Source organism: Anoplolepis gracilipes, chromosome 2 (assembly GCF_047496725.1).
Source record: "Anoplolepis gracilipes chromosome 2, ASM4749672v1, whole genome shotgun sequence".
Taxonomy (NCBI): Eukaryota; Metazoa; Arthropoda; class Insecta; order Hymenoptera; family Formicidae; genus Anoplolepis; species Anoplolepis gracilipes.
In genome coordinates this window covers 6,034,503-6,051,581 of record NC_132971.1, presented here as the reverse complement: position 1 = coordinate 6,051,581, position 17,079 = coordinate 6,034,503, and the positions used below count along the sequence as shown (strand labels likewise).

Below are 17,079 nucleotides of genomic sequence, written 5' to 3'. Positions count from 1 at the left end.
ATAATTCAAATATATTCCGAGGGTTTTTCATTAGTTTATTTCGCAGGAAAATGCAACGCAGTGGCTGTAGCCGGTTTGGCTTATGCAATTGCGCGCGCGCGCGCGAATGCAAATTAAACGAAATTAAACAGTTAATTAAAGTACTGGCGCTCCTAGAGAAGTTAATTGAGATTCTTGGGAGATTTGTCGCGCGGAATGTCTTAATTTAGTCCCTTAAGCGCCCTAACTCGCCTTAACAACTTAGAATAATTGGATAACACTGCCGAGGCGCACTCACCGCTAGGAGGAGGAAAATTTTAGTCTTCCATAGACATTCCTTTTTTTTAAATGCATCGCAATTTACCTTATGCGTTCAAAGTGATTCTGTTTCAGTTCTTCCTTCGTAAGAAAAATTCTTAGTCGTTTGTGATCAAAAGTAAAACAGGTTTTTAAATAAACCTATGCAAATTCGTTTATTCTATTGCCTTGTTTCTTCCTCTTATTCTTCTTTTCTCCACTGAAAATAATAATATTCTCGAGTTTTCAAATTGAAAGCATCTGAAATTCCTATTTTCAAATATAGCTACAAGGAAAATAATAATTCAAGGCACATCACATATTGATTAAAAAAAGAGAATGTGGTCTTTCATATTTGACTGTAATAATATCTTAATGTCATCATTTTAATAATTTTCGTTTTTATGGGGAATTTAATTAACAGATGTTAGAAATTTTGACTTTATATGTCACACAAACTTACACACAAAAAATAAGTAATAAAATTATAATATATAAACCTTTATATGATATAAAATTACTTCAACAATAATTTGTAGAATTCATTATTTTATTTTTCCAATTCTCATATAACGAAAGCAAGAAGTCTGTATATATTTTGTGTACATTTTAATGATTATATTTTAGTTCGCAGCGTATAGTTTTACCGCATTTTAATTATTACATTTTAATTATTATTTTTAATAATTAAAATGTAATAATTAAAATGCTTCTTTTTTGTCTACTATAAAATCAATACTATGAAATAACAAATTTTTTAAATGTTAGAAGTTTTTTTATTAATATTATTGCAAGAAAGATGGTTAAAATCATTTTCTTTAATATGAATAATTCTACGATTTTTATACTTAATAAGTTCATAGAATTTCATCTGCACGTTTATGATTTTATTTATTCATTTTAAGTTAATGCGTCTGGCTATTTTTAACAAAAATTGAACTTAAATAATATCTTTTTTTGCTAAAACAAGAATTCAATATCGAAATTAATCATAATAAATCATATATATGGCTCGCTAATTTGAATACTCTATATATCTTTGTTCGTAATAATCTAATTCGTTTCTTTTTCTAATTTTCCCCCACTGATTGGCACATGTTTTTCCGATTTGGGCAGAGAAATAATTTTCTCTCATTATATTCTTGTCGTGCGATGTCAATCATTTGACCCTCGTCGCCGCAGTAGTTCATCTAATCGCCTAATCGTATAATCCGCTTCGACAAATCAATTCGGGTCTCCGACCGAAAGCGCCACTTCACGCTCTATAGCTTCTGCCTGGTAACTATGCCGATTATCGAGATACAGAATTTTGTTAGGATTATTTGGCATAATATATTTTGACGCAAAACATTAAAGTTTTAAACTCAATGATATGATACATATATCTGTCACAAATAATAATTTTGAGTCACTTGTGAATTCGTAATAACGGATATCTTTTAAAGATACATGAAGCGACATAATTAAATAATATCTATATTAAATATACATATAATATAAGAAAAAATTAATAAAATACAAGACTTATAAATTAAATTTGATATTAATATTTAATTGTCATAGTAATGTAAACAATTTTATATTAAATTTTATATGTTAACGTTATACAGTAAATTCAAATTCTAGATCATTATATTTTCTTAAAAATCCATTTTGTTTGTGTAAAAATCTTGTCATATAATGAATTAAAAATACAAAGTGCAAAACGTTCATGGTTAATTTATTAAATGCTCGAGAAAAATTAGTTACACACTGTTAAGTATCTGTAAAAACATTTACTACAAAATTTATAGTTTATTCATTACATAAATTCTCTTATGATGTAATAATGTTTTAATCAATAAGATATAATTTTATGATCAAGCAAAAATCTATCATCGAGGAGAGTCGCGTTCAATTGTGAATTATCAGTCTGGCGTCGCGACGTCGACGAATAAACCGGTATCGATCTATTGCCCCCCAGTCAAAATCATGCGCGTTAACGGGGTACGTCCCGTCGCACCATAAACTTGTCGGCATTGTTTCAAGGCGCGACGCGCACATATACGGCCGGCTATCAATCGGCCTTTTCGCGCGGTGCACTCATCTCGTAAATTCTCACCCTTTGACACGCGCCCGATACGAGTCCCGAGAACCAGCAAGAACCGGGGTGAGAGGAGAGGGGAGGGGAAGGTGAGGGAGAGCACTAGCTATGGCGTCGGCGCGACAGTGGCAACCCTCGGCTGGCGTAGAAGCTTTAACCCCTCGGGACCTGCGGGACGTTAATGAAATAACACGGGAATTAGTCTCGGACATTACCGACAAACTATGTCCATTACCGTGCCCCGCGCGCGAAAATATAGCGTCCCACGAAAGCTGAACTTTGGGGGTTGCTGCACCAGGAACAAGAAATTTGAAAAATTATATTTAAATCTGTAAAGCTTTTATCTAAATCAGAGTATAATTTTCTTTACATCGCGTATGCGTCAAATTATATGTGTATACGAAATTTTTTATTCAAATTATAATACTATTTATTATATAATTTTGTTAAAATATTATGCGTTGTATATATATTGCTTAATTTGAAATATTTATTACTTTATAAGAATAAGAAAAGGTATGTAATTTTATCTTCAGATACCACAAAAAAAAATATTTTCTGACATAGCACTGGATAAAAAATATAGGAAGATATAAAGCTGCAGATTTAAATTTTACGAATAATATGTACACATTTTTTCTAAACTGTTTATAATTGTGTATTAAATTATGCTGGTTATATAAAAACAATACTAGTGGTATCTTGTTATTGAAGGGAAAATAAAAGGGTCACACGTTTAGGTGGGTTTAATCAACTCAGATTAATTTATCGATAAGTCTCGGCTGGCACAGTAAACTACAATAATGTACACAATACTTTAAGCAATTAATCGACATTAATGTAGCTGTATATATAAAATTTTATGCAGGGTTCATTCGTATGATCGTACAACGCGCATTCGCGTACATATTCCGTGGACACCGTGTACATATCATTGCCGAGTTTTCAAACGAGCGCGGGTAAGTCGCTCAAATTGGTACGGATTTCCAGCCCAACACCTCGATTGTCCTCGCTAAAGAGTGCTTCGCGGGCAACATGAATTCACGCCTCGAACACGCGTATGTCGCCGTTGTCCCTCTCACCCTTCATCACCTCTTACCGCAACACGTTTCCTCCGCGCTTCTTTTTTCCAATCTTCTCTCTTTCTCACTCTCCTCGTCATCTCGTACAGTTATCTTTTTTCCCCTTTCTGCGAGATCCTTTCCTTGCTAATCCCTACTTTGCTCGTGCACGTACCACCCTTTCCGTGCATCCCTTCGTTACTCATATATCTCACTTCCCTTTCTCTTCTTCCCCCACCCTCTCTCTCTCTTTCTTTTTCATATATTAATCCTCCCATTATATTTTGCGCTTTTGCATTTATTCATTCGCTAACTTTTCGCTCGTTCTTTTTCTGTTCTCTTATCATCTAATTTTCTTTTATGTAATTATCATTATTTTGCTATTACCTCTTTTGTCATATAATTTGTTCTTTTCTATGTGTACATATTTTTCTTTTGTTATTTGATATATATTTCCTAATAAAATATCTTTCTTATTTTTATATTAGTCTAGTTAATAATATGTTAATTCCTTCATTAATGTTTTCTGTTTCCTATTTGTTATTCATATTTTTCTTATTCCAGATATTACATATGCAATTTTAATTCCATATCTAAATTTCATTAATGATTATGTGATTTTTATTTATTCTTTTGATGTTACTTCTTTCTCGATAAAACAATTCAACCAAACAAAAAAAAAAACATGATAAGAATAAAATTACTTACTTTCCTATAGTTTTTAACGCTATATATAAATATGATTCCGGTTTCGAAATTTCCAGTCTCTATCATGTCACAATGTTGAGAAATTTACAATTAAAATTGAAAGAAAGAATTTACTACTTTATTGAATTTTGTCATATTAAAAGTATGTGGCACACTGAAAAGGATTTATTGTAAACATAAAACTAACAATAAATCTGTTAGGAATTGACTGTCGAGTTTCCAGAAGGAATTTATTATTTATAATTAACAAGATATTTATAATTAAATATAGATCCCCTATTGTGGAAAAGTTACGAATTAGATCATTAAGAGTCTATACCAAATAAAAAGTTTTCAATTTGATTTATATGTTGGCAAAAAATGATTTCTCAACTATGTTATAAAAAATTCCCAAACTTCCATATAAATAGCGAGAGAGATATCCAACATGCTGTGCAGCAAACACAAAATTACGAATAGCGACTCTTTCGAGAGAAATCGCATGTCACGGTATCGAGAAGACACGCTCGAGTAGCGTGCTGAATGGACCGACGTGTTCCGCAGCCGTCCGCGTGCACGCCTTCTTCGACCGTAAAAGAGACCCGTAGAGAAGACGCCTTTCAAGGAGTAACCGCAAATCCTAGTATAATACTAATAGGACCATAATAGGGTCAATAGAGCTTAGCCGCGCGACGACAATAAGATCTTGTCAAAATACGCCGGGTAACACGAGCCTAGGAAGCGGATTTTTCTCAATGGGGGTCTGCCTGGTCCCCCTCTCTCGCGTCAACCGGTACAAGGCGATGCGCATTATGGGGTTTTCAAAAAATCTGAAACCTTCCACCCGGGTGTGCGATTGAGGTTTAAGTTTCACCGCGTTCGGCGACTGCCGATCTCGTGAAAAGAGAACGAATGGGAAAAACCGAAGAATGCCGTATCAGTCTAACACGCTATTCGGATTTCAAGTGAACAATTCCCTACACGATATATGTATGCGATTTATGTTGAATGCGAGTTCGATTTCCGGTGACATTTTCATTTTCCATGATATCGCGTGCGATAATCGTTCAGCTAATTGATATGGTAAAAAAAAATAATGTTTAATGACAACAATTGCGTTTTCTCCTAATATTAGTACAATTTTTAATTATATTCTTTGTGGTAAACCTTTTAAAAAGGTTACATCTCACCAATCGCATATATTATTTGCGATATATTTTGATACATATATTATAGTGGATAGAATGCTGAATTATGTGCACTTTGAATCACGTTGTGAACTTTTTTAGTTTTTGAGATATGACATTTTAAAGTATTGCATTTTTATTCCTGATTATATTCAGTTTTTCATACTATGTGTTATTTGTCTCTTGTTTGACGTTTTTTGTTTGTGTACGCTATCCCTTTTGTCTTTAGTATGACTGTTACATTATCATCAACAGATTTCACTTTTTTGCCAGTTCTTAAATAGCTCTCGACATGCGACTACACGAGTTTTTAAATGCAAAAGAAAACTTGTATTTTATTATTCTATTTTGCTGTGCAAAGTACATGCGTAGGTGGGAAAGCGACATCATCTTTTCCTTTATTTTGAAACAATTTTAACCAGTGATCCAAACTTATTCTATTTTTTCTAATAAAAATTAGACCTGAGTTAAATTAAAAATTTTTTTAGAAAGGGGCCACCCACACATTGCGATGAAATAAAACGATATTTCTGCGTTAGTTAAAAATCTTCTTTCCTCTAGATTTTTATTTCAGATAAAGTGTTGCAAATTAAAATTATACAATTATAACACTGACAGTTTTTGAACATGATATATCAAGCTCAAAGATATATATCAAAATTAAAACAGTTTATTAAATTTGATTAATCGCACTATTTACATTACACTTAAAATATATCCGAACTTTATTCACTATAATACATGTAAAAATTAAAATGATGGCAAGAAGTTTGAAAGGTTTACTTCTTTTGTATCTTAATTAATTAATTTTCATATACTATTGCAATTATTTTATCGAATTAATTACATTATTGAAACATTATATATACAGAGTTTAAACTATGTATTTTCCAGTTACCAAGACATTATAACTTATTTTATTATTAAAACATTAAATTATGTTAGTTAAGTGCGAGAGAAGTTTAATGTTTTAATAAACGCAGAATAAGTCGCAGAATATTTTCACATCTGTATACAAATTTTACATTATACTTAAGCGTTTCTATTTCCAATGCGATTTCCTTCAAAGTAATATACTTAGCTTAGTTTTCGTCAAACAAATAAGTTAGGCTTGTTAAACTTCTCGTCAATGTATACCACATCTTTCCACGTTAATTTATCAAACAAACGCGCAAACCCCAGGTCAAGCTTGGCATCCCCATTTTAAGACGCCGGCTCGTTAAAGTCATTTGAGGGAGCAGTTCCGCTACCATCATCGCCAACCTTCCCTCCGTGAAACGGAATCTATCTCGCAGCCGCCAACAAGCCCCAACTTTCTTAGAAGCCAGGCAAATCTTTTTCAACCCCTGTTTTTCGCCACCCCAGGGTCTTTGCCGCGGACGACTTTATTAGAAAATGGCTGCGTCGTGAGGCGTCTTAATATACGTGGTGTTTATTTTCTTCCTAACAATGTCTTTGTGCTACCAAATCTTGTGCGCTTTTTCATTATACATAAGCGGTTTAATAATTAATATATAATATTAAAAACGGATTAAAATTAATAGTTATTATATATATTAATTTTATTTATTCATTAATTTATTCATTTACAATTTTACAATTTATCTATTAATTTTATTTATTTTATAATATATACCTATTATAATTTCTTTTATTAATATTGAAAGTTGATTAAGATTAATAACTAAGCAATGGTAATAAATAAAGAAAATAAAACAGAACGTATTTAGTGTAATTTTTTTTAAATCAAAGGAGGGGCGATATTTATGAAAGCAAACGACAGCAAATAGTTTGTATTTTTCATGGAATACTGGACAGATTAGATACACACATACCTCATTAAAAAACGTAGCTTATGTATATAATTAGATAAAATCATTCATTAAATAAATTAATAAAAATGATTAAAAATTATTTGAGAACTCTTTAGAAAGTTAATAGAGATTTTGGATTGCAAATCGGTCGGTTTGAAGCTGATTTAGCTGCGAGAATAGAAAAAAAAGTCTCCTTTGATAATTATTCTAATGAGACGACCTATGTAGGGCCTTCTTTTCTCTGACATAAAGCGAAACCTTTTTTATGAGATTTTAATTAATTAAATTACGGTTAATTCCCATGTGGAGTAATTAAAAGTGGCGCATTTGAGAAAACTGTAACGTATGTTTCTAGAGATACAAGAATAAAGAGCATTGAGATTTGAAATATCTTACAAGTAGGCAGTAATAAAATAATTGTCGACAGTTAAATTTTCTCTCTTTCTCTCTTTTGCGCACTCGTTAATGCGCGCTTGCTTTTTAAAGGCACGTTAAAAGCAGTTACACTATAAATTAATTTCTTAGTTTACCCTTTTAGATAAATATTCTATATCAGTTAATACAACACAATACACTGCGATTATTTTAGAATAATAAAACACATATTAATTATCTTAGAATTATATAAATTTATGCAAAAACGTAATAAAAAATAATTGTGATTAATATTATTATTTTTTTTCATATATTTATGTTAGTTAATTATGACTTGTCATGATAATTGATAATTGAGTGTATATATGCGATAAAAAAAACTATTTAAGCATTATTATATTATTAATTATTTATACATATATATATATATACATATATATATATATATATACACACACACAAATACACACACACACATATATACAATTTTATTTTTTTTTAAATAAAAATTATCAATTTTTTTCATTGTTGTAGTACATTACAATTATATTTTTTCTGTTTTAGGATTTTCGCAATCAAAAGGATCATTTCCAAATACGAGTCCAGGTAAGATTTTTATAAAAATATTTCAATATCCCTAAGCTCTTAATATATTACTAGTTGTGTGTGTGTGTGTGTGTGTGTGTAAAATAAATAATAAGCAATAACTCGAAACATGTTATTAATTACTATTAGACGTGTGACGCGAATAATTCGCGTAAAGAAATCATATACCTTGAAATAAAAATAATAAATATAATTTCGGATTTCTTTTCAAATTTTTGCACGAGTCATATTTATTATAAGAAATCCAATAAAGTATATACAAGATGCAACGAGACATAATAGATGATTTGATAAAGAGAAAATATAGATATAAAAATTCTTCAGAAAATCGTAACTCGTTCAAAATTTAACAAGGTAGCGATAAAAAGATGTTACGACATAACATTTTTATGCGCAATAACATTCGCACGAAGCTCTTACGCGTTTTCACGGAGAACGTACAAAAATTTACCAGACTTCCTTCTCAAGACAGCAAAAGCGACTGCCAAAATCGTAAACTCATTCATGTCGTCGCGTCGAATTTATGACGCTTTTCGGATGCGAGAGCTGTGAAAAATTGATTGTACTTATATTATGCGTACGGTATATACGCGGTTGTTCCTCTCTGTGCAGTAAAAGTAATGCTTTTCGAGTCTACATATACTTTCTCTACAAGCGTGAAATTATGCAAATAGCAAATTTGCATTAGTCAGTTAATAATAAATGATGTATATATAATAATTTATGGGTTTAAATTCTTTTTGCAAAGTATTATTTCATAGATTATAGAGAATATCAATTTTGTTAATGAATATCAATAAAAATGTGGGGAATAAGATGGAACAAATATAATCATAATGAATAATACCGGCTCATCATTATTCTAATAATAATTCTTCGATAATGAGTTCTACAGATGCCATAACCATTATCGCCATATGATGACATCATGTGCACACTGGAAAAGAAAAAAACTGCTTACGTATTCATGCGCGCGATGATTTCGATTTTTCCGAGCCATTAAACGCGGCCCGTTTGGCCCGCAAAGCGATGTCGCTCGAAACAAGATACGACAAGTTGAAAATGATTACCGAGGATGAGTTTCGTATCTAATGGGGACATGTTTCTGCATTACTTACTACGGATCTTCATTGTCACATCAAATAACCAGTCAATTAATTATCATTAGCAATTTTCGCGTGACTGTACGGTTAATCTTCCAATACTACTGATATTTTTATTAACATTGGCGACAATTATATTATTATTTTGTATGTACGTTAGTTTCGAATATCTATTATGTCAACAATCATTTACTATAAACAATGTTGTTTGCCAAAACGTGTGCGTATATATCTACAACAATTACAATTTTTTATTATTCTATTATCTGACTGTGAGTAAAAAAAATATAATTAATCATTTAATATTAATTGCATCTCACAGAACCGTAAATTAAATTTATTTTAAATTGACTAATTATTGGTTCATTAATTTATCAGCGTTTAGAGATAAAAGATAAACAAAGATTTCTACTGTTATTAAATAATATTATTGAATAATTATTTGAAGCAAGTTTATAAATTTGCACGCCTCAGAATCATACATTATTTTCAATTCAGAAGAAATAAAACCATCATTTAATTTATATGAGAAATATAGATTAACTAGAGGTAAAGATATCCTAAAGCGTGCAGCACCCTCGAAGGCGATCTAAGATTTGACAGCAGGCGTGGAAACGTACTCGAATTTCGAGCGAAAAAAGTCTCCTGTTACAGATTAGCGTTTCAATGTGGGAGTATCCGCAGCACCATCAATTTCTCAAAATATTTTGACGTAAAATACAATATATCTATATGAACCACGTTGATTAAATGGAGTTATTAGATATTGAATAGAATGTATTATAAATAAATTATATTGATTCTAAAATAAAATATTTTTTTATTTTATTCAAACTTAATTAAAGTAAAAATTTTTGAAGAGTAGATCATGAAAACACACATTTTACACTTTTACAAATTATTAGTCCATTTAGTATGTTAAATATTTTCTAATTTTATAATATATTTGTAATAAGATAATTTTTATCTTTATGTATAGTGTGTAGTAAGCAAAAATGGGGAATTACTGAAAATTATTTAAATATAAGAAAAAAAATGTAACAACCTTAAAAGCTAAAAGCTTTCCTCCGTAGTTCAGTATTTAGAACGCGAAATTTTTCATGTGTGTTTGCGGTGTCGATGTGTACACAATCAAGATGTTACATCGCATCGATATCGAATAAAATCTGTGAGCGGGTCTTCTCGCGAAAAAAACTGACAACAGTGCCGGACGGATGCCGGTTGGATTCCACATCATCATGTTTTTGAGCATCTTCAATGTTCCAGCAGGCCTTTTTCAAGTAGCACCGACGCTACATCGTTGGAGGAGGGGAGGGAAGGGGGTTGGCAACGCGCGAGTTTCCTTTTACTCGCAGAATTCTCCGTGGTATTTTCCTTTGCTGGCAAATTGGACTATTACGAGCTCGCAGAGCTCGTACCTCAGAAGCGCGTTTTCGCGAGAACCGCGTATTTTCTCGCCCATCCACTATTTGGGAAATCCTTCACACTACGTTTCGCTTCCGTACTCATTCTTTCTCCCTTTTCTCTTTTGCTGTCTCCGTCTTTCACGTAACTCTCTCGCGTCTCAAAGTGCTGCGCACAGTTGTTAAAACAACCAATTCCGACGAAAAGCCCCTCGTTACCGGGTGTCTGCCGTTTTGCCGCGGGGGCAGCTTCCATAATTCTGACGGAAGACACCACGAGCCTGTAAAAGAAGTCGCCGAGCGTTCATAAAGACACGTGAGGATTGCTTCGCATGATAAATATTGGGCGTCAAAATTGTTCGTAATCGTTACACTTTTAATACATGTTTCCACAAGTCGTGTCGTTTCTGCAGAAAACAATATTTAATCTCGTTGATATTTAATATCGTTGACATTCATCGTTGATTTTACATATAATATATTACTTGTAATAAATGACATTTCACTGTTTTAATATAAATTTTATATTTGTAAAAATATTTAATGATTTGATGTTTTAAAGTGACTTAGAAACATTGACTTGAGGACATTAGTAATTTACTCAATATATTGTACATTAAATTAACAAGTTTCCGATTAAATGACTTTCATACATTAGGGGCTGAATTATGTGAGGTATATGGAGAGAGAAATGCATTCATGTTTTGTCAATGTATTTTGCTATCTAAATATACCGCGTCAAATGGTAGTGCATATTTCCAATTATAATGAAATCAACAAGAATGGCTCTCTAATTATTCATAGTGTTATCACGACGATCAATAATTATTGTCATAACTTTGCATTAAATTTGATGGATTCTGTCCAAATGGGGGATAACGCCAAAATATTATATATGTATGTATATGTTGTGTCTTCTATCAATATATACTATTATGATTTTGCTAATTATTTCGTCAAAGATTCTACTTGATACATAATTAGGGTATGCGTTACGTATTACATTGAAAAAATAAGGTTTACAAATAATCAATATATATTTCACATGTCTTCTTTCTCTTATATAATCCTTATTATTAAATTCAGGAAAAGTAAAAAAAATGATTGAGAAATTAGAAGAATAATTTTTTCAGTGTTTTTTTTTAAAGAGAAATACAATTTGAAGAAATAAAAAAAAAATTATGCACAATTTAAAATCAATTTCATTTTTGTGAAAAAAAAACAATCCAATAATTACTTCTCTAATTATTTTTCAATTATTCTGTTTATTATTTTTCTTGCATAAATGAATAAAGAATATGTAAGAAAAAAAGAATATATGTATATATTTTTTTTCTTTTGATTTTCAGACACTCTAATCAGAAAGTTTTATTATATCTCGTATTTTAAATACATGATAGACGTTAGAATGTCATATTTGGTATGAAATCATTATATCTGAATACATATAGAGTTTACATACACAATATACATATATTAAATAAAATTATGTACACGTGCGACTTGATGCGTCATTACGTGTGCCGTATACGAAACACACTACATATTGCAGAGTACTTTCAAATGGGCCAACGATTATCCTGTCGAAAGGGGGCCACGCGTTATGGAGCGTTTAGAAGGAGCGCTGCCGAACTCCGATCCAATCATCTCGTTTCCTCTCATATCGATTTCACCGTCCGCTAGAAATTTCTTCCGTGAAAAGAAACGCACAGAACAGCGACGGGGTGAGGGGAGAACAAGCGACGTGGCAGGGAATTACGGTGGTAACTCGCGACGACGGACGACGAGGAAAGAGAACAAGACCTCGGGTTTCTATAAACGATTTTGAAATTGTGTGCGTCTACGGGCACGAGACTAGAAGACGGGGACAAAGAGAAAGAAGGCGGAAGCGCCAGGACAGGAAGGGACGGCGAAAATCGAAATTGGGAGTCGGCATATATAGAACGTTCTGGCGAGAGGGGCAAAGAGAGAGAGAGAGAGAGAGAGGGATGGCTCGTATTTTTCTTCCATGAAAAATTAAGTGCGTTCAGCCATGAAGGAGCTTGTGCCTGATTACTAGCGCCGCTCGAGTGTGGGAGCCTTGCCAACATTTTCATCGTTGTCGTCGTCGTCGTCCTCGTAAACGCCGTCTCCGTTTTAAGGGTCGCTACCCTAAGCTATGCATACTCGTGTGAAGTTCTGTGGAAGCTCGCGTGACTCGTACGATACGTAAACTTGACTCAATCGTCGTTTGTCCGAAAAATAAATCTTCCTTTATATGCATAGATTTTAAATCAGAAAAAATACAACACCTGAAAAATATATTTTACATTTTCAAATATGTATAATATATAAAATAATTTAGATACTTTTAAATGTTACTAACAATAAGACATTAAGACTTATATGATATAAATTAAATTAAATAGTTCTATATACTTTTTGATAACAATTATATAAAAAATAAGAGGTAACGTACTCTTTTTAGAAATAATTTTCACTTTAAAAATTCATCTGCCGGAAATTAGTGATCTCGAAAAGAAGATTTTTCTATAATATAATATTGCTTTTTAAAATTACAAAAATTTTATTTTTTAATTATTTTTTCTTTTATCTTTAAATTTAGAGAAGAGTTTACAGATTTTTTTTTTATTTACCACTTGTGTATAAAATATGTATTGTTCAGTAGGAATTTTTGTATGATCTACATTGATCCTAGATTAATGACGTGACATTTGAAATATGGATAATAATTGAAATAAAAAATAATAATTAGAACTTAATAAGAAGCAAAAATGATAGGATGTATTTTACAACAGTCATCATATAAATATTGAAAGACAATAATGTTAAAATAAGTTATATTTTTTTCGCATATATATCATCAGATTTCCACGTTAAAATAATATATAGTAAGTTAATTAAACTTACAGTAGAAAGTGATATAAATAAAGTCGAGTCCAAGTTTGCTTGCTTTAAATGTCATTTTTTTTTCTCGTCTCACTTTTTCTTGATCATCTTTAATCGATTGTAACGATAATAATGATTCATGATACAACGTACTTTTGCTTGTAATCGCTTTCTTTCATCCAGCAAATTCCGTCGACGGGGAGAGGATGTTATGACGTGAGGCTGTTATACTAGGGACGGAAATAAGCATAGAAAAGAAAGAAGAAAGGGAGAAAAGAACAGAAAAGAAGAGATGTAGCTAGAGGAGACAGAGGAGAGCGTATGTCGAGAATGTAGGAGACTTGACAACGATATTAATTAAGAATTAACATGCGTACTGAGAAACTATCCTTAATTAGTAACAGTCACCGCCAAAATACTTCCGTATCTACCCGGATCTATATACATACATAATACTGTTGAATATTTTATCGGTTAGAAGGATGTAATAGTCTTATATGTATAAGAAAAGTACATTTTATCAGTTAAAACTCTGCTTCTCGTAACACGTTTTATTAAATTTTAAAATATCCTTTAAGATCGACGACGAAAATTTAAAGACTCTCTTAGGCTTTCTCATTTCTGCTCTCTCGCAGTTAAGGTTTTTGATGAATCTATTGGCTGGTTTGTTGGAGGTAGAATATACGTACGCGTTGCATGGAGTATGTGAAATTATGACGTCACCACCTGGAGGCCATTTTAGCTCAGCTGGTCGTAACAAAAAGCAGCTTGAATAGCAGGACGCCATGTCCTGTGTGCCTCGCACCAGAGAGTCGCACAATAGAGACAACAAAATTCGTGCGCGTGTATCAGTGCTTCGTATATCTCAAAGACGTGCGTTTTACTTGTGTTATTCGTACATATAGAATTATGAGCTCTTCCCAGCGGTATAAAAAAGAGAAAAAATTGATATACAAATCTCATATATACATATATTCATAAATATGTATATATTCATATATATATTTTAGCATAAATTATATTTATGTGTACTGATTTCTAGCATAATAGAAAAAAATATTATATTAAAAATATAAAATATTATATATTATATTTAATATTTTTGCTATTTTTAAATTTTACAATAGCTACATTCAAATAATAGAATATATGATTTAGATTTGAATAATTAAGACTAACTTTAGACAGAAAATATATTCCAAATAAAAAATATTTGATTTTATAATTACATATATTTTTTAAATTAATGTTTTTATTACATAGATATTAGGAGACATTGTATTTTATGTCTAAACTGTCATTTTTTACACAAGGAAGCGTAAAGATAATATAATTACAGAAAATGTGTATATTCATATTTTAATATCATTTGAAATATAATAAATATTTTTATAAGATATATATTTTACAATATATTAATATATATATATATATTAATAATTTTCATTTTGTTTTCTCACATACAAAATTATTAAGATCGATTAAATGCAAACTAAATATGGTGAGATGGTTTGCTTTTTTTGTGGATTTCAATTATTTATTTATACATATAAGCATTTAGAAAATATTGTAATGTAATACGTATACATATACTTATTAGTTTAACTAGATTACTAGATGAAAGGCAAAAAACAAAATTAAGTTGTACTAATTAAGTAATACTAAAAGAAGAGGCAATCTCTCGTTTCAAAAAATATTTTGACATATACATGCGGTAGTAGTTACATATGGTCTAGTAAATTTTTTACATTGAAAAAGAGGGAGAAGGAGAAGGTTTTAGGTTACACTGTACGGATGGCGCTTTAAAGCGATACACGACTCGTATAAATATTACGCGCCTGAAAATGCGCCGTCAAGAGCACGTCCGGACTATCCTCGACTCCTCGAGGCGGAATTGCGAAGAAAGGTAGATGGGCGAGGGTGGCGGAAAGAGAGATACCTTTTACACCCCTGCGCCTGCCCTCTATGCGGATACAGTGACTACATTGTGGGTTTAGGGTTCATTGTGCGTCCGGCAGCACCGGGCATTGTCGCGCTTTTTCGAGAGCCGGAGATTCACACCTTTTCACAGGCGCGATTTTCCACGATGGGCGCGTTCCATTGAGCGAGAGAGAGGAGGGCGAGTCAAAGAATGGGACGAAAGATCGGAAAGAGAACGAAGACACGCGATGCGAATCTCCTGTCTACATAAACATACTGTTTCCGAGAAATTTATATGGCTAACTTTTTTGAATAATTTTTTGTGCGCGCATGACATTATAATAGTGTGAGAAAAATTTCGATTTTTTATAAATCAATTATACAGAAAATCAAAGACATTAATATATTTATTTAATATCCATTATATGCAAAACAAGAGTGTGTTAAAGAACATAACATAAATAAGAAATATATTGTAATAATCTAGTTTTATAAATTATTAAAATAATTATTATATATAATTAAAATAAATATTATATTATAATTGTAATAATCTAGTTTTATAAATTATAAATAATTAAATATTTATAAATAAATAAATAATTTTTTCTCACCTTTTTACACGCGAATATCAATTCTTAAAAGATTTTTAATAAATAATCAATATTTCAATATGTAAATAATCAACGCTTAATAATGTAATTATATTATTCCAATATGTAATTAATCAACAATAATAAATATTTTGTTGTTAAAATGTTTACCTGCGACTGTAACATTAAACAATTTTTTAGTTTATTGCTGAATATTAGGTAAATTAAAAATTAGATAGATTAAAAATTTCTGGGGAGAGAACATTTTGCAAGTTTATAAAATCAAACTAGAAATTTTTAATAATGATTTGAAATAAATATTGATTAAATAAATTTAATATTAATTTATTTAATATTATAAGCATGCTTTATACATTCTATTTGAATTGATTAATGCAAAACTATATCAAATTAATAGTATGCTTTTTGATCAACTTTTTAACTATAATACTTTATAGATGTTTTTCTCATTTTCTCTCTTACTTTTACGGAGCGTTTTTATATTATGAGAAAATTAATTTTTTTAGAATCCTCGATTTTGATATCAATTGATCTGAATTATTATCGCGCAGCATTTCTTCTGTTAATCAAGACTTCATTTAACTGTTTAATTGTGCTAATTTCGACAAATCTTCTGAAAGATGTATATTTCTCGACTCTTCATGAATTTGTAACGAAAGAAGCTTTAAAGCTTGTCAAGTCTCTCTTCTCTTCTCTTTCTCTCTCTCTCTCTCCCTCCCTCCCTCTCTCTCTCTCTCTCTCTTTCTTTCTTTCTCTTTCTCTCTTTCTTTCTTCTCTCTCTTTGAAGAGACAATTAGATTCTTCTTGCCAACCTTGAGGGGAGTCAACGAGACATTGAAGAGATTGTCTGATCGTTAAGTTTCTTCTGTAGCATCTACACTCTTTACCAAAATAAGAGAAGTTTTACATTCTTGGAATAAAATATCAAACAATTGGCGTGAAAGATAGAGATAGAGATAGAAATAGAGATAGAGAGAAAGAGAGAAAGAGAGGGGGAGAGAGAGAAAGAGGGGGGAGAGAGAGAGGAGGAGAGAGAGAGAGAGAGAGAGAAAATAAAAAAA

At 31.2% G+C, this 17,079-nt stretch overlaps 1 protein-coding gene across 2 annotated transcripts in view; it reads left to right on the top strand.

The window, feature by feature from the left end:
- LOC140662737 (uncharacterized) overlaps positions 1–17,079 on the top strand; it is a 68,209-nt gene that overhangs the window by 8,928 nt on the left and 42,202 nt on the right. For both annotated transcript variants that reach the window (XM_072886334.1, XM_072886333.1), the window contains exon 2: positions 8,048–8,089. In XM_072886334.1, the coding sequence (XP_072742435.1) occupies positions 8,048–8,089 (42 nt within the window). The remainder of the gene's footprint in view (positions 1–8,047; positions 8,090–17,079) is intronic.